At 45.9% G+C, this 23,610-nt stretch overlaps 1 protein-coding gene and 1 long non-coding RNA gene across 4 annotated transcripts in view; one reads left to right on the top strand and one right to left on the bottom strand.

The window, feature by feature from the left end:
* Window positions 1-3,690: 3,690 nt before the first annotated feature.
* LOC122541267 (uncharacterized) lies at window positions 3,691-12,860 on the bottom strand. Of its 3 annotated transcripts, none has more exons than XR_015753111.1 (3): window positions 12,501-12,860; window positions 6,520-9,605; window positions 3,691-4,298 (listed from the first exon to the last, which is right to left on the bottom strand). XR_015753111.1 is itself a non-coding variant. In XM_043677886.2 (3 exons), exon 3 carries the CDS (start codon window positions 9,428-9,430, stop codon window positions 8,414-8,416), a length of 1,017 nt encoding a protein of 338 aa, XP_043533821.1. In that variant the 5' UTR covers window positions 9,431-9,605; window positions 12,501-12,605; window positions 12,702-12,860; the 3' UTR covers window positions 6,443-8,413. The 3 variants fall into 3 exon arrangements, 2 of the variants coding, with proteins under 2 accessions (XP_043533821.1, XP_087835835.1); XM_043677886.2 differs by lacking the exon at window positions 3,691-4,298 and having other exon boundaries at window positions 6,443-9,605; window positions 12,501-12,605; window positions 12,702-12,860; XM_087979709.1 differs by lacking the exon at window positions 3,691-4,298 and having other exon boundaries at window positions 6,443-9,605; window positions 12,501-12,605; window positions 12,742-12,860.
* Window positions 12,861-12,873: 13 nt separating this feature from the next.
* The window catches only part of LOC122541270 (uncharacterized), a 49,389-nt gene continuing 38,652 nt past the window's right edge, over window positions 12,874-23,610 (top strand). Inside the window, exons 1-2 of the long non-coding RNA XR_015753116.1 lie at window positions 12,874-13,668; window positions 14,494-14,586. This is a non-coding gene — a long non-coding RNA (uncharacterized LOC122541270). The remainder of the gene's footprint in view (window positions 13,669-14,493; window positions 14,587-23,610) is intronic.

The following is a 23,610-nucleotide window of genomic DNA, read 5'->3' as shown; positions in this document are numbered from 1 at the left end:
CAAGCTGTTCCAGTACAACACTGGCATCTACCCGACAATGTGAAAAACTGCTCAGCTATGTCCTGTACACCAAAAGGACATATGACTGCTCCATCAGTGTACTCTCGATCATCAGTAAAGTGATGGAAGGTGTCATTAACAGTGCGATCAAGCAGCACCAGCTCAGCAATAACCTGCTCAGTGACGCCCAGTTTGGGTTCTGCCAGGGTCATGCAGCTCCTGACCTCATTACAGCCTTAGTTCGAACTTGGACTGCATTCCAGAGAGGAGGGGAAAATGACAGCCCTTGACATCAAAGCTTAATACAGGGCTTGGAAAGGGTGGACTCTAGGAAATTATTTCCATTAGGCGAGGAGACTAGGACCTGTGGACACAGCCTTAGAATTAGAGGGGGTCAATTCAGAACAGAAATGCGGAGACATTTCTTTAGCCAGAGAGTGGTGGGCCTGTGGAATTCATTGCCGCAGAGTGCAGTGGAGGCCGGGACGCTAAATGTCTTCAAGGCAGAGATTGATAAATTCTTGATGTCACAAGGAATTAACGGCTACGGGGAGAATGCGGGTAAGTGGAGTTGAAATGCCCATCAGCCATGATTGAATGGCGGAGTGGTCTCGATGGGCCAAATGGCCCTACTTCCACTCCTATGTCTTATGGTCTTATGGTCTTAATTCAACTGAGTGTGGCATCAAGGAGCCCTGACAACACTGGAATCAATGGGTATCAGGGAAAACTCTCCACTGGTTGGAGTCATCTCTGGAATGCATGAAGATAGTTGTGGTTGTGGAGGGTCAGTCATCTCAGCTCCAGGATATCTCCACAGGAGTCTCTCAGGGTAGTGTCCTAGGCCCAACCATCTTCAGCTGCTTCATCAATGACCTTCCCTCTGTTATCAGGTCAGAAGTGGGGATGTTCGCTGATGGTTGCACAGTGTTCAGCACCATTCGTGACTCCTCAGATACTGAAGCAGTCCATGTTTAAACGCAACAGGATCTGGACAATATCCAAGCTAAGGGTGATGAATGGCAAGTAACATTCATGCCACACAATTGCCAGGCAATGATCATTTACAGTAAGAGAAAATCTAACCACTGCCTCTGACATTCAATGGTGGTGCCGTCACTGAATTCCCCACTATCAACATTTTGAGGATTATCATTGACCAGAAACTCACCTTAGACTCATCATATAATTACAATAACAGATCACAGGTTAGGAATCCCGTGGCAAACAATTTACCTCCTAATTCCTTAAAGTCTATCCACCATCCACAGGGCAAAAGTCAGGAGTGTGATGGAATACTCCCCACTTGCCTGGATGGAGGCAGCCCCAACAACACTCAAGAAGCTTGACAACATCCAGGACACAGCAGCCTGTTTGATTGACACCACATCCACAAGCATCCAGTCTCTCCACCAGTGATGCTCAGTAGCAGCAGTGAGTACTATCTGCAAGATGCACTATAAAATTCATCAAAGAGCCCTCTGACAACTTCCATGTAGAAGAATAAAGGCAGCAACTACATCTTCAAGTTTCTCTCCAAGCACCTCACCTTCCTGAATTGGAAGGATATCACTGTCATGGGACAAATTCCTGGAATTCCCTCTCTAATGGTCTCCTTATAGCACATGAACTGCAGCGATTCAAGAAGGCAGCTGCCCACCACCTTCTCAAGGGCAACTAGGCACAGGCAATAAATACTGGCCAGGCAGCAATGCTCAGGTCCCATCAGTGAATTTTAAAAAAAAGAGAAATACAAACTGATTAGCAAGAGCCAAAATGGATTTAAAGATATTTTCTAATATATCTGTTCAGCGATGTTATTATGTACCTCTTGAGCAAGTGGTACTTGAATTCAGGTATCCTAGTCTAGAAGTACTGTATGAATTTATAAAGGTCATGTGTAATGGGCTTCATTAGTTGTTCCCTCAAAAGATACAGAGTATTTGACAGGGCAATGTAGAGTGCTGTAGATCCTACAGACTTCCAGAAAGTATCTGATATATTTTCATATCAATGCAGTTTGCTAAAATTGAGGTTGATGGAATTAAAGGCAAATTATTAACTTGGTCTTGATTGGAAATCAGAGACCTGTGGTAAGGGATAAGGACTTACATTAGAAGGAAGTGACTAGTGAACTATAATCTGGTCGGTATATATTAAAGTTCCACGTTGCTGCCATTCTGCTATTCCCACAAACTCTCATTAAAATTTGGGAACCATAAATATAGAACTAAATGATGACTTTGTAGAGAGTCCTTATTTTTTAAAATGTATTTTCTTTACAAAATAAAATGCATAAAATTCTACTTGTGAGTAAGTATGTCACTGTTACTTTCAACAAATAAGAAAATGATCTATTAGAAAGTAGTTTTAGGATACTCTAACACTCACGGAAACTGAAGAACAACATCTGCATTGAACAGTTCAGCCTAAAATCAATTTTCCTCCTAGGCATGTTCGCAAAAATGTGAAGATTACTAGAACCCCTACAGGATGGAAACAGGTCCTTCACCCCAATAACTTCCCCCCCAACCCTCCAAAGAGTAACCCACCCAGATGCGTTCCCCGAACCTATTACTTTATATTTACTCCTGCCTAATGCACCTAACCTGCACATCCCTGAACACTCTGGGCAATTTAGCACGGCCAATTCACCTCACCTGCACATCTTTGGACTATGGCAGGAAACCAGAGCACCAGGAGAAAACCCATGCAGGCACAGGGAGAATATGCAAACTCCACACAGACAGTCACCCGAGGCTGGAATTGAACCCTGGCGCTGTGAGGCAGCAGTACTAACCACTGAGCCTCCATGCTGTACTCTCAAAAACAAAACTGTAGAGTTGGGAGGCATCCCAACAGTCTCTGGTAGGAAGGCTGCAGATTGCACATTAGTCATGTTGGTTGAGGATGGTGTTGGGCTGCTGGGCTGAGTACAACAAGGTGGACCTGTTAAATGGGACTTTATCTCAGTCATATCAGGATGTTTCAGTCCCTGGAGCCCTCCGCTCTTATATCTCCATCCACCCTCTAAGACAGAGAGTCAAACAACACCAAAACAGACCCTTCAGCCCAACCAGTCCATGTTGACCATAACCCCAAATTAAACCAGTCCCATCTGCCTGCTCCTGGCCCATCTCCTTTCAAACGTTTCTTGTTCATACACTTATCTAAATATCTTAAACATTGTAACCATACCCGCATCCACCACTTCCTCTGGAGCTTCATTCCACACAAACTACTCTTGGTGTCGAAACAAAATGCTCCCTCATAGCTCCTTAAAATCTTTCTCCTCTCACCTTAAAAAAGGTGATTCTCCCACCCTTGGGGAAAGAAACCTGCTATTCACCTTATCTAAACTCCTCATGATTATATAAACCCCCTTCAGATCACCTCTCAACCGCGTACATTCCAGTGAAAAAGATCCCACCTGTCCAGCCTCTCCTTATAACTCAAAAAGTTGATAAGGTATTGCACACGAGACTACTTAACAAGAAACCACAGTATTGGGTCTTGTGTATTAGCATGGATAGAAGCTTGGCTAATGAATAGAAGACTGACTAATAAATAGGCAGAGAGTTGGGATAAAGGTAATACCTATAGCTAGTGGAATCAAGAGGGATTTGGTGTCCTTGTGCATGAATCGGCAAAAACGAGCATTTAAGTTCAGCGGGTAATAGGGAAATGGAATGTTGGTCTTTATTTCAACAGGAATGGATTATAAGAGTAGAAGTCTTGGTAAAACGAATCAAGGAACGAGCCAGACCACACCTAGAACGCCATCAACAGATTTGCTCCCCTTATCGAAGGAACATATTGGTTAGTGGAAGCTGGCAGAAAAGCTTCACCGAGCTGTTCTAGGGTATGGAGGGATCTTCTTATGAGCCAACGCTGGATTGGTTTGGTCAGTACTCATTGGAGTTTAGAAGACTGACAGGTGACCTTACTGTGATATTCAGAGCAAGCTTGATAGGGTTGATGTGGTGAGGTTGTTTCTTGATGCAGAGTCAGTGAGACTTGTAATGTTAGCTTGCTCTGTCTCTCTCTCTCTCCGTGGATACTGCCTGACCCGCTGTGATTTCTGGCATTTTTTGTTTCGGGTTGTTTTCCCTTGGTGGCCTTCTGCTGTCATACTCTCAGCCACTCCCCTAAACCATAATCTCAGTGCCCATTTCAGACAGCGACGAGGAGGAAACTCTTCTCTCAAACAGAGGTGAATCTGTGGAATTCTTCACTGCAAATGGCTGTTCAGCTGAGTCATTCAGAATATTTGAGGTTGAGATAAACAGATTTTTAACCTGTAATAGAATCAAAAGGAATGAGGAAAAGACAATGGTGGAGTTGAGGATTAGTCATGATCTCATTGAATGGTTCAATAGACTTGACAGGCCAAATAGAATCCTAGAATCCCTATAGTGTGGAAACAGGCCATTCAGCCCAACAAGCCCACACTGACCCATTCCCCTACTACTCTACATTTACCTATAACTGATGTACCTAACCCACACATCCTTGAACACTATGGGCAATTTCCCATGGCAATTCACCTGACCTGCACATCTTTGGACAGTGGGAGGAAACCGGAGCACCCAGGAAACCCACGCAGACACAGGAGAATGTGCAAACTCCACACAGACAGTTGCCAGAGGCTGGAATCGAACCCGGGTCCCTGGCACTGTGAGGCAGTCGTGCTAATCACTGAGTCACTGTGCTGCCCCCGCTTCTGTTTCCCCACCTAACGGCCTCATGGACAGTGATCTAGATATGAAAGAAACAAATAATCCGAGGTGTGTGAGTTCACAAAGACCCAAAACTCTAGCAGCCGATGAGGCAGAGTTGAGGAGGAGGAGAAACAATGGTTAATATAGCCAGAATCATTAATTTTCTTATGTTAAAAACAAGAAAATGGTGGTGCAATAAGATTGTTAAAGGTGAGGGGGGGGGGGGGAAGGATCAGAGGAGCTCACAAAATTGGCAGAGTAGGGGTAAAATATTGGGAATTTTATCAAAAAGGAATTGCTGCTATATAAAGAATTGAAGCACTGGCATTTTTTGTCGTAATAAATACTACAGAAAATACTACAGTAAGAAAAAGCTGAGACCGACAAGTGCACACTGAAGGTTGATACCAAGGGTCAATAGTAACAGTGTGAATCTAATTAGAAACACAGACAATTTTTGAGCCGGTTGGGGAATTTGTACTGAAAGTGATTCCCACCGGCAAAGGTCTGGATTTAAAAGCAGACAATATTGGTGATTTTATTCAAACAAAATCTGCTGAGTGGAACAAAGAAAGAATGGCCCAGATCACCTTTGAAGGGTAAATTACTCTGGCATTTTCTTGTTATCAGTCTGGGGCATGGATATGGTGAATAGCCAAGGTCTTTTTTCCAAGGTAGGGGAGTCCAAAACTAGAGGGTGTAAGAGAGAAAGACTTAAAAGCGACCAAAGGGGTAACTTTTTCACACAGAGAGTGGTACCTGTAAAGAATGAGCTGCCAGAAGAAGTGGCGGAGGCTGGTACAATTACAACATTTAAAAGGCATCTGGATGGGTATATGAATGGAGGGGTTTAGACAGTTGAGGGCCAAGTGTTGGCCAATGAGACTAGATTAGTTGAGGATATTTGGTCGGCGCAGACAAGTTGAATGAAAGGGTCTGATTCCGTGCTGTGCAACTCTATGACTCTGATGGAACATTGTTGGGACAGAGGAGATGCCTACCGCCACAATGGAGCTAGCAAGGTTGGAAATGCATGGTTTGTGCTTGGTACTCACACTGGGACCCAATGCCAACAAATGTTGGGCATGCAGGGAGTGAGTATGAGAAGCAGGTCCTATCTACCACTTTATAATTACTCAAGTTGTTCTAAATCTGCAGATATCAAATACTCAAGCGTGCAAGTATAAATAGTAAAAACGAAGGAAAACTCTGATGTAAAGATAATAATGATGAAAATAGCTCAATTTGCAAGTTATGTGAAAAAAGATCCAGAATGTAAAATACATAAAGAGGGCTCTTGTGATACAGCAGTAGTCTCCCTGCATCTGAGACAGGTGGTCTGGATTCCAGTCCTAACTGCTCCAGACGATCACTGGTCATAAGATGTTCATTAAAATAACTATACAAAAGTCATAATTTAATAACTACAGTTAGGTTTTAAGGTACACTGTTAGTCACAAATGGTTACTCAATTGCATCATAATTTAAAACATTCATCACTTGTTTCCAGTAACTAATAGTGTAGTTAGCTGCATAGATGCTGATAACCACTTAAGTATTGGCCTTTTCTCCAGAACTGAAGAGTGTGGTGCTGGAAAAGCATAGTCAGTCAGGCAGCATCCGAGGAGCAGGACAATTGACGTTTCAGGCATAAGCCCTTGATCAGGAAAGGTCAATTTCTGATGAAGGACTTATCCCCGAAACATCGACTCTCCTGCTCCTCGGATGCTGCCTGACCGGTTGTGCTTTTGCAGCACCACACTCTTCGACTCTGATCTTCAGCGTCTGCAGTCCTCACCTTTTCCTTTCCTCCAGAATGTCTGTTCATGCTCGTGGCAATGATGTATGTTCGCTGGGCAGGTCCACACACATTATCAAAGTGAAAGGTTTCGAGTAGGGGCGAGCAAGGTGCAGCAGAAACAATGACAATTTATTGAATGACTGTATTCGACAACAGAAGACAAAAGTGATGCTTAGTGGAAGTTCCTTGTTTCAATATGTAAAAAGCAGCACACTAATAGAGCACTTATTTTAGGCTAAAGCTATTTATCAAATTTATCGCAAGGTATAAATTTAGTCAGCAGAGAAACAACAACTACAATGAGGGTTCTTGTAGCACAGTGGTAGCGTTCCTACATCTCGGCTAGATCAACGGTGCTCAGTCCCATCTCAGGCTGTGATGGCCATGAAGGTGACATAATAAGATCAAACACAAGTTGTTTTACTAACATTGATGTTTAAATCATTTTCTAAAACCAAGATATTTAAAAGCTCTTGGGGAGTATTTTCCTCCAAGTTTCACAGAATTCTGGATGACCGGTCCTATATGTCCAAGATGTTTTCCTGTTCCATGGTTATATCGCTATTAGGTTGAGCTAAGTGAAATCCTGGAATTGAGACAGTCCCCTGGAAATATATTCTGTTAGTTTTGCTTGAAGTAAAGGCCAGCTTCCCTGAAGGTCGCCCTCATCAATCTTTGATAACTGACGGTAATATTCATTCAACAATATTGTCAGAAGGAGGCGAGACATCCAATGGAAAGACAATTGCTTTGCCCCTCTCATTCGTAAACTTGCAAATAAACTTCTTGAAGTTAAACAAATGGGACATGATTGACATTCCTTCACTCATGGATCACTGCCTGCTGATCTTCAGTAGTTGTCTTGGTAACTCGCCCTTGCTGGTTTACCACTGCCTTCCACTCTAGGTGCAAGTCAAGAAGACAGGTCCTAAGACTATCTTGGCTGGAATAGAAATTAAACCCGCTGTTAATATTATTGGGAGCCCACTGGCCAACTGAGCTGATGGGTGCAATATCACAAGCAAATTAGGAATCCTTTCTGATTTTGAATGTTCACTCCAAAACAATTGGTGCGAGTTGTTTGTGTTCAAACATTAACAAATAAAATTAAATTCATCTGACAGAAAGTTGAACAGAAAACAAATTTGAAAACAAAATTCCTGTGTGATAGTGCAGCTACATTAATGAACATAGTATGGAAATATTTCACACTATTCAATAGGGTGGAGAGCCTGCTCAATATAACCATAACAAATGACCACTGGCGAGACAATATTATTCCTGTGGCCAAATCAAAATTTAAAGGTCGAAAGCAAAGATTGCTTCAGAGGTTGAATAGAAAGTTAGATAAGAAAGAACTTCTTAAGGAAGTCATACTGTGGAATTTGCTTAAAAATGTGGAAGAAAAGTAATCGAGGAACTTTACAAGTATGTTGAAGGAACTCCTAACCCTCTTGTGGCACATATTCGAGGTTCAGGCACATATTATCCAGAATTTTCTGTGAAAAGTTAAAAGTGACTAAAGGCGACAGATGAACACAAGAGTGGAGGTAACTCTGGGTCTGTCGTCTGTTTATAATTCTTTGCCTAAACAATCTTCACATTCCCCTACAGAGAGTGGTTATACCAGTATACTGCAAGAGAGTAGTTAACAAAACAATTCTGATAGATGTCATGTTGGAGTTGTCGAATGGTAGAATCTCACTGCATTGGACCTTTGATAGCTTTATAAAAGAGACACTTTTCTGTGCTCCTTCCTCACAATCCTTCAAATCCTTGCAATTACTTTTGAAAGTTACCACTGAATATGCTTCCACCTCCTTATGCAATACATTCCAGCTCATCGCATCAAGTATTCTTCTACTTTGCGAAGGTACGGATGGAAGAATTTCTACGCAGTGTGAATGTGTCTGTGTATTTCTAGAGAGGAGGAGTAGGTAAAACAGCTCTGACAGAAATCGCACTGAAAACGTCTATCACCTTGGTGTGAGAGCTGGTGTTTCAGAAGGTCTGGGAACACGGTGAAACCTTTGTTGCAAAATTCACATTTGAACGGCTTGTCAGCTGCCGGAATGCACTGATGTCTCAGGAAGTAGGAAGAGCTCAAGAAAGCTTTGTCACAAACCTCACACCTGAATGGTCTCTCCCCCGTGTGGATGCGCTGGTGGACCACAAGGTACGCCGAGCTACAGAAATCTTTGTCACAAATCTCACACCTGAAGGGCCTGTTGTCTGTGTGGCTGCGCTGGTGAGTTCGGAGGTACGATGAGCTGCAGAAATCTTTATTACAAACCTTGCACCGGAACGGTCTCTCCTCGGTGTGGGTACGCTGGTGCTTCCGGAGGTACGATACGTTGCAGAAACCTTTGCGGCACACCTCACAACGGAACGGTCTCTCACCAGTGTGGATGCGCTGGTGCACCACAAGGTAAGCAGAGCTGCAGAAATCTTTGCTGCAAATCTCGCAGCGAAACAGTTTCCCTCCTTTACCAATGCACTTATGTACCAGGAGGCCTGTCGAAGTTAGGAACGCCTTGCTGCAGGCTTTGCACTTGAATGCCTTCTCCTCTGTGTGGGTCCGTCGATGGTCCACCAGGTGTGACTGCTTCAGGAAAGCTTTGTCACAAACCTTACACTTGAACGGTCTCTCCCCCGTGTGGATACGCCAGTGTTGCAGCAGTGTTGAAGCCTGTGCGAAGGCCTTTTCGCAACCTTTGCACTTGAACGGCCTCTCGCCTGTGTGAACGTGCCGATGTTTCACAAGACTGGACGAGTGGCTGAAAGCCTTATTGCACACCTCACACTTAAACGGCCTTTCCCCAGTGTGCATGCGGTGATGACTCACTAACTCTGACCACTGTTCAAAGGTCCACCCACACATGTCACACTTGTATGGTTTCTTCCCCATGTAGATGCCCTTAGGCTCCAGGACACTCTGGACTAAGGCTTTGCCAAAGTCTCACCCCTCAAGAAGACTTGAAGCAGCCTGTGTTATGAAGTCCTTCCTTTGATAACGAGTAGGATGTACCCGTTCCATGTTTTCTTCCTGCTTTCTCAGTAAGGTTTAATACAATCTGATCTTCCTGTAAAATAAAAACAAAACGTTACATGTTAGGAAGGCTACTATTTTTCTTAAATATTTTTATTGAAAACCTTTTTAAACCTTTTACAAAACATCTATATACAAAAAGGGTCACACCATCAAAACAGAAAGAAAACAAGGCAGTACAACAAAGCCATAACGCTGTATTATTATTATTATTAATGTACGGCCTACTATTCTACCAGAACAAACACACCAACTTTAACTTAAACTAAACTACAAACATATTAAATAAATACTAACTTAAACAGTTTTGTTTTATTCGCATGATTAGGTATTGCTCATTTTCAGCCATGAAAGTAATTCTGGCGGCACAGTGGTTAGCACTGCTGTCTCACAGTGCAAGAGACCTGGGTTCAATTCCCACCTCTGCGCGGAGTTTGCACATTCTCCCCGTGTCTGCGTCGGTTTGCTCCGGTTTCCTCCCACAGTCACAAAGATGCTAAATTTACACTGTAGTGTTAGGTGTAGGGGAATGGGTCTGGGTGGGTTGCTCTTCAGAGGGTCGGTGTGGACTTGTTGGGCTGAAGGGCCTGTTTCCACCCTGTAAGTAATCTAATCCAAATAATCAGAGCCATCACTTAATGAAACTTCCCTGCTCCTGTCTTTTCAACTGAGTGAAGGTCCCAACTTCATTGCCGCTATCATCAGTCCAACTTAGCAAGACTGTCAGCTTCCTTGCCCATATCTGTTCTTAACTTGATGAGTAAGACACAGACGGATTTTTCTGGATTACCTTGGTTGAATGGTTAAAGCACTGAGGTTGAAATTGATTGGCGTTTTCCAATACAAGTTCGAGTCCTGCTGACTGCACCTAAAAGGCAGCTCTTGGAGTGCAGTGCTTGTTCCCTATCGCTCAACATGTCATAACATACCCAAATAGATTGATTAAAAACCTGTCCAATATGTACTAAAACCGTTTCTGAACAGCTTCCAAAGCACTTACTTTAGCTTTCACATTTACAAAGCAGAAGATGACCTATTGTGTGTACAGTACTCCAGATGTGGTCTTACTAAGCACATTCTGATGTAAATACAAATGCTTTTCTTATAATCCCATCAAGATCCCATTAGCTTTGAAGGTAACAGACATGCAGATAAGTGACGGGCTTTCCTGGCCTCCCAATGTCACTCCAGCAAGACTCCATTGTGAAGCAGCTGAAAGTGGCTACTGTACTGAGTCTGGGGGCTTGGCCCTGAGCATTAACTTGGAATGATGGATTTGGTCTGAGTTGACGCCTATCTGAGCTCAATCCCAATCACCCTGGCACAGAGAACTTTGCCCTAACATTGGACATCTCAAGATGCATTTCCTGGCCAAGATCCATGAGTTGGAGTGGATTGATAACAAAATTATGAATGTATAAAAGTTAAGATTTTTACAAAGTGCTTTCAAAACAAACTTTACTATTGGTATGATGCATTTTACATGTTGATGTATAATTGTATTTTGAATATTACTATGCTGATTTATTATTGTTATTCACATTTGAGTTCATGTTAATGTTCAGGTATTCAAATAGTGTCATATCAGAAATTAGTTTAAGAATCACTGCTGCAGATTTAAGATATCCCCATTGTTGTGTTTCAATGTACATTCCTGTCATTTAAGAAATTTCTATTTGTTTTATGGTTAAGTGCAATTCACTACACCCCCAAATACTGATTAAGAATCTTTCTCAAAACCGTCTCAATGTCTTGTCTCCTGTTTCTTTTATGTGACAGAATAATACCTTAACTTCAGAAGGTGACAGAATAACACAGATGAACTGAAAAAATGTTGATCAAACATCAAAGAACACACGAACAATACCACAACATGCATTTTAAAGTAAGAACTTTACCCTTAATTGCCGCTTGAAGAACAGACAGGCAGACGGGTGGGACAATTGCCCTGTCCTGCTCATTGTAGTGCTGCTGTATGTCTGCAGTTCGGAATTTTACCCCTATTGAGGAGCTGAGCAGAAAACCAGCTGGAAGGCGGCTGAGTTCAGCTTTAGAAATCGAACCACATACTATCATATAGTTCAAAAAATGTGTGGGGGGCAAAAAAGAAATGACAAGAAACATTGCGCCAACAAGATGTCCAGTGTGCAAATTAATCCAGGTTTTGGTTTTTTTTTTGTGTGGGCTGAAAGCTGGCGTGCTCCTCCAGAAGCTCCACAAATAACTTCAACCTCCCCGGCCCCAGGATTTCGTCCTCATTTCTGATTGCATCCTGGCTATCAAAAGTGGAGACTGCTCTCCTCCTAGCTCTGGTCCCTCCTTCCCTTCACCTTCACAGATCTACCTTGTTTTGAATGTCTGGAGTCTGGAACTATTCCTCTGAGCGCCCAGTGGAGCCCCCTGCTGACCAGCTTCTTACCTGTTACAGCTGGGAGACCCTCCGTTAAAATCCCATTCCCACCCCCCCACTCCTGTCTCTGCAAGCATCCGGCTGAAAACTAAAACTCAGACTTAAATAATTGTGAAAAAGGACCGTCAATCGAACTCGTTTCAACCACTCACGTGGCATTTAAATTCATATGGCAGTCAACCACTTTCCCCCCCCCCCCCTTCTGGATAAAGCAAAGAACGAGTTAATAAAACATTAAATCATGAAAACGTTGCAAATCACACTCAGCAAAGTATGGCGGTTCTCATCTTACATAATGACTGAGCTGGCGTGTGACTGTCACTGTTTTTGGGGTAAATTTAGTAAGCTATGATGAACAATTTCCCCTGAGCGAAGTTTTATTTTCAGCCCAAATCTGTCAGGGTAAAACCAATGGAAACAACATCAATCTTGGTCTTCTGTCATGGTTGTAAGATTACGTTAAGGTTATTCCTGGATCATAACGAAATGTAATTACTGTACATGAAACTAGCCACTTACCTTCCGCCCGGCCTTCTCAGAGAGCATCTCTTACTGGAAATGGTTTTTGGTCTGAGGTAGGTAATCTATAAGCAGCCTCTGACATGCTGCAGATTTTCATCATCCCTGTCAAATCAGAAAGGAGATGGTGTGTGTAAACGCAGTTTCCAATAAATACTCTCAATATCCAATACTGAACTCCAGCCAAACAATTCAACACACAAAGCACGGAAGCCTCTCAAATGGATCCTCTTGCACAGACCCCAGCAGCATTTGCTGTTCCCTTCCTGAGTTCCCTCTGGACAGTCCGACCGCCTGACTCGGAGAATAACATCACTGATGTAAAACCGGTCCAAATCTCATTCCTGCACCGTCTTCACTCCTCCCACTCGAATACAGACGTAGACAGGAACTGAGCATCCTGCAAACAAAAGGGAGGAATATTAGGGAACACTGAGCGAACCGTTTTGACTGGCATTTCTAGCGACGAATCAGGGACTGGAGTAATACAGACCTCTCTCGGTCAATCACAATTCGCGACCAGTCAGTCTGCACTGAGAGCGGGACTTCCACTGTGCTGAGAGTGGAAGCTGATATGTTTGAGAAGATGCTGTATCAGCACAGACACACCGCTTGGCTTGATAGGGTTAAACAAATGTCGAGATTGTGCTTGGACATGGGCGCCCTCACCAATATCAAGAGGGATTCCAAAGTATAACAACAGATGCCAAATATTAATAAAATGTCACAGACACAGCAACAGTCAAGGCAAAAGCTGGCGGTGAGAAGGTCCCTCTCCTCCCCTCCTCCCCCCCACTAATTCCTCATGCATGCCCTGAGTCTCGCCATGTCTGCAGTCGGGAAGACACTGCTGTCCACCCACTTCAGCAATGCTCCTTTTCAGTGCAGGCTGGAAAACGATGTCAAGTTTCATCTTGATCAACGTCAGGATGCCGGAAGCTGCTTTCCCGGATGGTCCCAGGCTGATCTTCCAGCAAAAGGTGGAGTGAGGAACAGGCTGAATAGTTATTGTACATCAAGGGGCTGGGAATGGGCGAAACCGCTCAGGCTGTGTGTCTGACACCATATGACATTTGTAGATATTAACTGAAATTGAAAACATCGGGAGCGACATAGCATTTTGGATATGGTTTGCAGCTCATGTAATGTCAACTTTGAACAGTCCAAGGTAACGTTTATGCTCCGCTTGAGTGTCCTACCTTGTCTTATCAAAATCTATCATCACGACTATCTTATTACCTCCCCCTTGTCTAGTCTCCCCTTAAATGCATCTGCACTATTCTGAAGGGCCAGTTTCCATGCTGTACACCTCTATGACTCTATGTAGTATTCCATATATTTTGAATTAAATAGTTACATCTGAATTATCATTAGATTTCTTGTTGACTGTCTTGTATTGATGGCTCTTCCCTACAAGAGGACTCGGTCTGTTTATTTCTTACTCCTGACTTCTGCTTCCTGGAAGCCATTGGATGATCATCCAGCCATTTGTCTCCCATGCTCTGACATTGTGCACTATGAGACTGTTATGAGGCCCATTTTCAAAGTCCTTTTGAACATCCAGATAAACTCCATCTATTACCTTCCTGCTGCAAATAATGACGAATAGTGGTTCTGGCACCAGTCTTTGTAGAACACTAATTTTCATCATTTGTCAATCTGAAGGTCTACAGTTTTTGTTTTCTGGTTTGCAGTCAGCACATGACTCATTCAGGTACTTGTCTCCCATTTCTTTGTTCTCTACTTTAATCTGTGTGTTATACTTTATCAATGGCATTTTAGAGATTCAATTTTAACTCAGTTGAACCCATTTCAGTAAGTTAAAATCAGGCTCATTGTTAACTTGTGTGCTCTTACCAACTCTTTCTGTAAATTTCTTCAAGAATTATGAAAATGTGGTCAAATATGATCTTCCCTTTCGAAATCAGTGCAGAGTACTCTTATTATATTTTCAGTTTCTAGCTGTTTTCCTAACTTTCCCATTTCCCAACAGATCCAGTTTTCACCAGTGGTGGACTGGGTATGGGACTTTCACTGGACGAGAGCCTTACTCCATGCTGTATGAGTTAGGAACGTTTGAGTCAATGTAAGTACTCATAAGGTCTGGCACTATCAAGTCATTTAAATGGCCAGCTCTTGAAATGTGAAAATAGCCTTAGCCTGCCTTTCTCAGTTTCAATAGATGTTTGCTGACACTAACATTAATGCTGTCATTATAGCATGATAAATACTTGGCTACTTCCCCAGTCTCACAGGGTGGCACAGTGGTTAGCAGTTTTCTCGATTCTAATTTCACCTGTTCTGGATCACTAATTATTTTCAAATCAACCAGTTCAGCCATATTCTGGAGGCAAGTGGAGCTGAATCCGAGACTTCCATCCCAGAGGTAGGGACACTACTACTGTGCCATAAGAACCAATGTCCTGGGCCATACTGAAACAAAGTCATGTCTTTAGTGTAGCCTATGATGTTATAGTGCCCAGTATTAAGTGGTCCTACTTCTATCACAACTGCTTAGGATAGAATCCCTACTGTGTGGAAACAGGCCTTTGGGCCCATTGAGTCCACACTGACCCTCCAAACAGCATCCCACCCAGGCCCATCCCCCTACCCCATCACTGTAACCTTGCATTTCCCATGGCTAACACACTTAACCTACACATGCCTGGACACTATGGGGTAATTAGGCACGACCAATCCACCTAATATTTTGTGTTAAGCTCCTTTATAATTTAGCTTCATTTTACCACTTCCCCTCCTAATTGTCTCTTTGTCTTTATTTGTAATCTCTCTGTATTCTCCCTTTCCATTAACATTAGTACTGTACAAGAAAGGGTGCAATTATTTGGTCTAATTTATTCAGTCAGGTCATGATTATTTGATCAGAGAAGTCTGATGTGTTTTGATGTTTTAGGGACTGTTGAATTGCAACAACGGTACCCTCACTGCTGGGCCGAAAGATCCAGGTGCAAATCCCACTTGACTCAGAAAGATGTGCGAACAAAATAATTTTAAAAAGTTTCTTTAAATTTTGTTTCTTGCATTGATACTGGATTATGGGTGGGTCCGCTACTTGAAGATGCAAGAGATTGAATTAAGGCAAGAATGTTTCGAATAGAATCTACATCACAGAAAAAAGGCCCTTCAGCCCATCGGGTCAAAAACAACCACCTAAATATTCTAATCTGATTTTCCAGCACTATGATGGTTTCTGCCTTTTACAGACAGTGAGTTCCAGAGTCCCAGTGCAGTCTGGGTGAAAAATGCTTTCCTCACATCCCCCAGAAACCTCCAGCCCTCTACCTTAAATCGATGCCATTGGTCATTGATCCCTCCATTCTTCATGAGATGTTGAGGGGTGATGGTTGGATTGCCTCTTATAGGAGATGGTCATTGCTTGCCATTTGTGTGCACGAGTGTTAATTGTCACTTGTCAGCCCAAGCCTGGGTGTTGTCAAGTCTTGCTGCATTCCGACCCTCTGACTTCCACAGCAGTCAAAAATGGTGCTGATGATTGTGTAATCCTCGGCGAACATCCTCACTTCTGACCTTACGATGGAGTGAAGGTCATTGATGAAGCAGCTGGAGTTGGACACTACCCTGAGGAACTCCCTCAGAGATGTCCTAGAGATGAGATGACTGACCTCTAACAACTATGAGCCAGGTATGGTTCCAACCACAGTGGAGTGTTTTCCCCATTGAATGTTGAACTGCTCACTGGTATTGTTTTTGTCATAGTTTGTAACTATAACTTCATGCATGAGTGTTATAATTACTGTAGTTAAGTGACTAGGTAATCACTGGTGAATGTTTATTTTACCATCGTTGCTTTCTTATTAGTGTGCTTCATACACAGTGCTTTGTGCTGACTAGATTATCACTGATATATTTACTGTAGTTTGGAACAGGATTTCAAATGTCCATGTTATATTTGTTATAGTTCAGCAACTGGATCCTTGCAATTCAGGTGTACATTGGCAGTGGTTTAGTGCCTTGGTGCTTATTATTGCTTCCAATTACTATAGTTAATTCATGATGTCCTCACCAGTGTGCTTTATATTTACACTGGTTAATGATTGGGTTCTCATTGGTGTATTGTATTTCCAGTGATTTAATGATTGGAGCATCATGTGTGACCATTATGTTTGAAGCATTAGACTTGCATTTATGTCGTGTTTTTCACAATAAAATCATTTTCCCAAGTAGGGTCATTGTTGTCATGAAGGTGCTGATTTGCAATGGACAAACTCTCAAAATGGCAATTTAATAGCAAACAGATAATCTGTCTTTGACATGCTGATACTTACTGTGGTTCAGTTACTAGATCTTCAACTAGAATAAATAGCATGGTTAATGACTGAATCCATCTATAAGTGTTGTGTTTCTAATAGTTTACTGATTAGATCCTGACTGGTATATTATGTTTACTTTCCATTTGGTATTATTTATCAATTCGATTCAAAGGGAATGTTATGTTCGAGATTGAATTATCAGCGATTTGCATTATATTTATAGTAGTTTAGTAATAGGAGTTTCATTGGTCCTGCAGTTTAAAGACTGGATCCTCACTGGCCATTACAATGTTCTCTGGTGCCTCTGCAGTAGTCACAGAGCAGGCTGTGTTAGGATCATTCTGATATTTGATTTTTTGTGACACACTCCAGGCAGGGTGTATCGTCACGTTGTCACAATTGGCATATTGCTTTTAATCCCTTGTCCCTTTATCTCGAGAAACAGTTTATTCCAGAAAAGGTTATTGCTGGTTCTTTCAATCCATGAAATGTTATGAAAGTTGACAGTATCTCACAGGTTCAAGTCCTGCCCCTAAAGTGTGTCGTAACATCTCTGATCATGTGGATTATACAACGTCTGTAGATGAAGTGCAGACTGGTGCAGTGTTTGAGACAGCGGCAGACATCAGTCCAGGAATGGTGCAGTTATATTTAGATCAAAGAACACCAACAGAAATACTGACTGAATGCTCCCAGCTCCTGAAGAGTTGGGTAATGGTGAGGTAGTTGGGAAAAGATCTCCAAATTTAAAAATGAAATGAGATTTTTGATGTTAACAAAAATATAAGTTCAAGGTTTCATTGGCAAGTTGAGAATTTCATTAATGTGTGGCAAAAGGTATATTTGCATATATTCACATTTCATTACAGCCTTATTTACATGCACTTTCTATATCCTCCCATGTGGCTGAGAGAAACTCAACAGTGAGAATTCCTGACGTCGGAATGTGAGCAGGAGCCTGCGAGCTCTAGTTTACCACTTGCTGCACTTGGCCTTCATCCTCCTCAGCAGTCCCCATCATCTCAGGGTGTGCTCCATCAGCTGTGAACCCTACCCATGGAGGATGACATCGGACCTGTACCAGACTTACCACATCATCTAGGCACATTTTGAAGTCTGGAATTGGAGTATTGTTCTCTACATCAAGACTTCTCATTGGAGTGTCCGACATTTCACAGTGTGATGCTGCTGCCAGACTGCCTTGTGGGATATGGTGCACAATCAGTCAAAGGCTGCATCTGATCTCACTCCAGGTTCAGTGTTATTGCAGTCTAGGGAGTGGGCCATGGCCAGTCACAGAGTCATACAGCGCAGAAACAGGCCCTTCGACCCAAATTGTTCATGCTGTCCAGGTTTTCTAAACTGAACTAGTCCCAGTTTGCCTGGATTTGACCCGTCCTGCAGCTCTATTCAGCCTAGGGAGTTGAAGTAAGTCAAGAGGCGAATAGTACAGGTATCAGTAAGGATTCAAGCCACTCATTGGTCAGGGGTTGCTATATCACTCATTTGTTAGAGTCGCTGTTCCAAGTTGGTCGGAATGTGGGTCACACTTAATCCTGAGGGGGATCTGCGCACTTAAAGTCAAGTCGGGCCTAACAGAACCACCGCTGTGATAGAGAAATTGGGCAAGTCAATTCTGAGGTTGGAGACAACACGCTGGACTGCTGTCTGGACAATAATTATGAATGGAGGAAACTCAACATATGGAAGTAGGAGATGATAGTCAGTCAGACAACAAGGGCTTGTAACATTTTCAGTGAACACCATCTTGGCTTCAAAAGGGTGGACAGTCCAATATAATGGGTAGCATGGCTGAGCTGAAGACCAGGGCCTCAGGAGTGAATGATTGCAGATAGAGATGTAAATGAAAGATGAAGGTGGAAACAAATAGAAACTGAGGGTTAACATTGAGTGCAAGGATGAAAGAACATGTAGGTTTGTGGGGGCTGGTAGATTACTAGGCTGAACCTGTGACCTGAATTACCTTCCTTCCTCATCTCAATTGCAAAGGTGCAATGGAACTGGAAAACTGCAGTGACCGCACCAGTAGGGGGTGGCGTAAGAGTTCTTGTTTCTGTCTGAGCACACAGGCTCTGCCCGCGAACAATATGAGGCCCTTCAAAGGCAGTCATGCAGCACGGAAACAGGCCCTTCGGTCCAATTTGACTATGCTGATGATATCCTAAACCAAACTAGTCCTATTGGCCTACGTTTGGCCTATATCCCTCTGAACCTTTCCCATGCAGAGTCCAACTGTGTGGGACACAAGCAATCCTGACTACATCACTGGTATCTCAGATTGATCAGAGTCAGTTCTGTGAAGCAGAAGTAATCACAGTCAGTCTTAACAGAGTGGTCACCTGCAGGTCATAATTCATAAAGACAGACCAAGTGCTCATGCATTGCACAAAGACTTGGAACTGATTTCCTCTGACCTTTGAACCAAGCATTGACCAACATGCTTTTGTATTCACTGCTGCCTTTCTGGCTTGAAGTAAATGGTGATGGTGGAGTTGGGGGAAAAGCTTTCAATCATCCCACTGCCATTACAACACCTGACTGAATTTGTGTGACTAGACTTGTGCTGGATACATTAAAATAAGGTCCACTACGTCAATACAGAAGCATTCCATCCCACTGCTTGTCAGAGGCTTCCATGTCCCACTATGTAGAGGTCTGCTCCAAACTATTATTTCTGTGTGATTCAAATGCTGATTGCTTGCGTTACTAAAACCATTTTTGTTTTTTGATACTCCCCCTACAGATTGGCTGGGACTATGACCAGTGGATCTAACCAAAGCGGGGTCTTTCTCTCTGTGGTCATACAATAACAAAAATACAGAGATAATAATGAGGAACTGATGCACCAGTAACAACCTGCAGGGGCTGCTGGACTGGCATAATATGAAAAAGTCACAGCTGAAGGTCTATTCAGGATGCAGAGGAGTGATAGAATGCCCAGACTGGTGGCTCAATGGTTAGTACTGCTGCCTCACAGCACCAGGGTCCCAGGTTTGATTCCAGACTGTCTGTGTGGAGTTTGCACATTCTCCCCGTGTCTGTGTGGGTTTCCTCCAAGTGCTCAGGTTTCTTCCCACCATCCAAAGATGTGCAGGTTAGATGAATTGGACATGCTAAATTGCCCGTAGTGTTCAGGGGTGTGTAGGTTAGGTGCTTTAGTCAAGGGTAAACTGTAGAGGAATAGGGTAGGGGAACGGGTCTGGGTGGGATACTGTTTGGAGGGTCAGTGTGGACTTGTTGGGCTGAGGGGAATCTATGATCTATCAAGATGACAGTGGAATGGCAGGTTTGTTTGTGGGATCCTTAGCTCAGGGCTTGTCCACTTCCACCCACTTTCATTCTTTCTTGCTCTTTCCACTTCTGCTCTTTCTTTCAATGGGGTTTTCTTTCATTTTATTTCTCGTTTTTTTTCACCGCCTTTTGTGGTGGGTGCATCAGCAGCATTCGCGCAACAGCGAGAGTGGGCCGTGTGCAGGATGGGGGACAGCCTCCTGACAGGGACAGCAGTGAGTGTGGGCCGTGTGCAGGATGGGGGACAGCCTCCTGACAGTCAGGGACAGCAGTGAGTGTGGGCCGTGTGCAGGATGGGGGACAGCCTCCTGACAGAGACAGCAGTGAGTGTGGGCCGTGTGCAGGATGGGGGACAGCCTCCTGACAGAGACAGCAGTGAGTGTGGGCCGTGTGCAGGATGGGGGACAGCCTCCTGACAGAGACAGCAGTGAGTGTGGGCCGTGTGCAGGATGGGGGACAGCCTCCTGACAGGGACAGCAGTGAGTGTGGGCCGTGTGCAGGATGGCGGACAGCCTCCTGACAGGGACAGCAGTGAGTGTGGGCCGTGTGCAGGATGGGGGACAGCCTCCTGACAGGGACAGCAGTGAGTGTGGGCCGTGTGCAGGATGGGGGACAGCCTCCTGACAGGGACAGCAGTGAGTGTGGGCCGTGTGCAGGATGGGGGACAGCCTCCTGACAGAGACAGCAGTGAGTGTGGGCCGTGTGCAGGATGGGGGACAGCCTCCTGACAGGGACAGCAGTGAGTGTGGGCCGTGTGCAGGATGAGGGTCAGGCCTCCTGACAGAGACAGCAGTGAGTGTGGGCCATGTGCAGGATGGGGAACAGCCTCCTGACAGAGACAGCAGTGAGTGTGGGCCGTGTGCAGGATGGGGGACAGCCTCCTGACAGAGACAGCAGTGAGTGTGGGCCATGTGCAGGATGGGGGACAGCCTCCTGACAGAGACAGCAGTGAGTGTGGGCCGTGTGCAGGATGGGGGACAGCCTCCTGACAGAGACAGCAGTGAGTGTGGGCCGTGTGCAGGATGGGGGACAGCCTCCTGACAGTCAGGGACAGCAGTGAGTGTGGGCCGTGTGCAGGATGGGGGACAGCCTCCTGACAGAGACAGCAGTGAGTGTGGGCCGTGTGCAGGATGGGGGACAGCCTCCTGACAGTCAGGGACAGCAGTGAGTGTGGGCCGTGTGCAGGATGGGGGACAGCCTCCTGACAGAGACAGCAGTGAGTGTGGGCCGTGTGCAGGATGGGGGACAGCATCCTGACAGTCAGAGACAGCAGTGAGTGTGGGCCGTGTGCAGGATGGGGGACAGCCTCCTGACAGGGACAGCAGTGAGTGTGGGCCGTGTGCAGGATGGGGGACAGCCTCCTGACAGGGACAGCAGTGAGTGTGGGCCGTGTGCAGGATGGGGGACAGCCTCCTGACAGAGACAGCAGTGAGTGTGGGCCGTGTGCAGGATGGGGGACAGCCTCCTGACAGAGACAGCAGTGAGTGTGGGCCGTGTGCAGGATGGGGGACAGCCTCCTGACAGAGACAGCAGTGAGTGTGGGCCGTGTGCAGGATGGGGGTCAGGCCTCCTGACAGACACAGCAGTGAGTGTGGGCCGTGTGCAGGATGGGGAACAGCCTCCTGACAGAGACAGCAGTGAGTGTGGGCCATGTGCAGGATGGGGGACAGCCTCCTGACAGAGACAGCAGTGAGTGTGGGCCGTGTGCAGGATGGGGGTCAGGCCTCCTGACAGACACAGCAGTGAGTGTGGGCCGTGTGCAGGATGGGGAACAGCCTCCTGACAGAGACAGCAGTGAGTGTGGGCCATGTGCAGGATGGGGGACAGCCTCCTGACAGAGACAGCAGTGAGTGTGGGCCGTGTGCAGGATGGGGGACAGCCTCCTGACAGAGACAGCAGTGAGTGTGGGCCGTGTGCAGGATGGGGGACAGCCTCCTGACAGAGACAGCAGTGAGTGTGGGCCGTGTGCAGGATGAGGGTCAGGCCTCCTGACAGAGACAGCAGTGAGTGTGGGCGGTGTGCAGGATGGGGGACAGCCTCCTGACAGTCAGGGACAGCAGTGAGTGTGGGCCGTGTGCAGGATGGGGGACAGCCTCCTGACAGTCAGGGACAGCAGTGAGTGTGGGCCGTGTGCAGGATGGGGGACAGCCTCCTGACAGAGACAGCAGTGAGTGTGGGCCGTGTGCAGGATGAGGGTCAGGCCTCCTGACAGACACAGCAGTGAGTGTGGGCCGTGTGCAGGATGGGGGACAGCCTCCTGACAGAGACAGCAGTGAGTGTGGGCCGTGTGCAGGATGGGGGACAGCCTCCTGACAGAGACAGCAGTGAGTGTGGGCCGTGTGCAGGATGAGGGTCAGGCCTCCTGACAGAGACAGCAGTGAGTGTGGGCGGTGTGCAGGATGAGGTCAGGCCTCCTGACAGAGACAGCAGTGAGTGTGGGCCATGTGCAGGATGGGGGACAGCCTCCTGACAGTCAGGGACAGCAGTGAGTGTGGGCCGTGTGCAGGATGGGGGACAGCCTCCTGACAGAGACAGCAGTGAGTGTGGGCCGTGTGCAGGATGAGGTCAGGCCTCCTGACAGAGACAGCAGTGAGTGTGGGCCATGTGCAGGATGGGGGACAGCCTCCTGACAGTCAGGGACAGCAGTGAGTGTGGGCCGTGTGCAGGATGGGGGACAGCCTCCTGACAGAGACAGCAGTGAGTGTGGGCCGTGTGCAGGATGGGGGACAGCCTCCTGACAGAGACAGCAGTGAGTGTGGGCCGTGTGCAGGATGGGGGACAGCCTCCTGACAGTCAGAGACAGCAGTGAGTGTGGGCCGTGTGCAGGATGGGGGACAGCCTCCTGACAGGGACAGCAGTGAGTGTGGGCCGTGTGCAGGATGGCGGACAGCCTCCTGACAGAGACAGCAGTGAGTGTGGGCCATGTGCAGGATGGGGGACAGCCTCCTGACAGTCAGGGACAGCAGTGAGTGTGGGCCGTGTGCAGGATGGGGGACAGCCTCCTGACAGAGACAGCAGTGAGTGTGGGCCGTGTGCAGGATGGGGGACAGCCTCCTGACAGAGACAGCAGTGAGTGTGGGCCGTGTGCAGGATGGGGGACAGCCTCCTGACAGTCAGAGACAGCAGTGAGTGTGGGCCGTGTGCAGGATGGGGGACAGCCTCCTGACAGAGACAGCAGTGAGTGTGGGCCGTGTGCAGGATGGGGGACAGCCTCCTGACAGAGACAGCAGTGAGTGTGGGCCGTGTGCAGGATGGGGGACAGCCTCCTGACAGTCAGAGACAGCAGTGAGTGTGGGCCGTGTGCAGGATGGGGGACAGCCTCCTGACAGTCAGAGACAGCAGTGAGTGTGGGCCGTGTGCAGGATGGGGGACAGCCTCCTGACAGGGACAGCAGTGAGTGTGGGCCGTGTGCAGGATGGGGGACAGCCTCCTGACAGAGACAGCAGTGAGTGTGGGCCGTGTGCAGGATGGGGGACAGCCTCCTGACAGTCAGGGACAGCAGTGAG

Source organism: Chiloscyllium plagiosum, unplaced genomic scaffold (assembly GCF_037043375.1).
Source record: "Chiloscyllium plagiosum isolate Xiang-an unplaced genomic scaffold, Cpla_swu_hap1 HiC_scaffold_35, whole genome shotgun sequence".
In the NCBI taxonomy this organism is placed as follows: Eukaryota; Metazoa; Chordata; class Chondrichthyes; order Orectolobiformes; family Hemiscylliidae; genus Chiloscyllium; species Chiloscyllium plagiosum.
This window is presented reverse-complemented; position numbering and strand designations above follow the sequence as displayed.

What these genes read in the sequence shown, in the direction of transcription:
- LOC122541267 (XM_043677886.2), bottom strand. Translation starts at nt 9,430, where the DNA reads ATGGGGAAGAAACCATACAAGTGTGACATGTGTGGGTGGACCTTTGAA.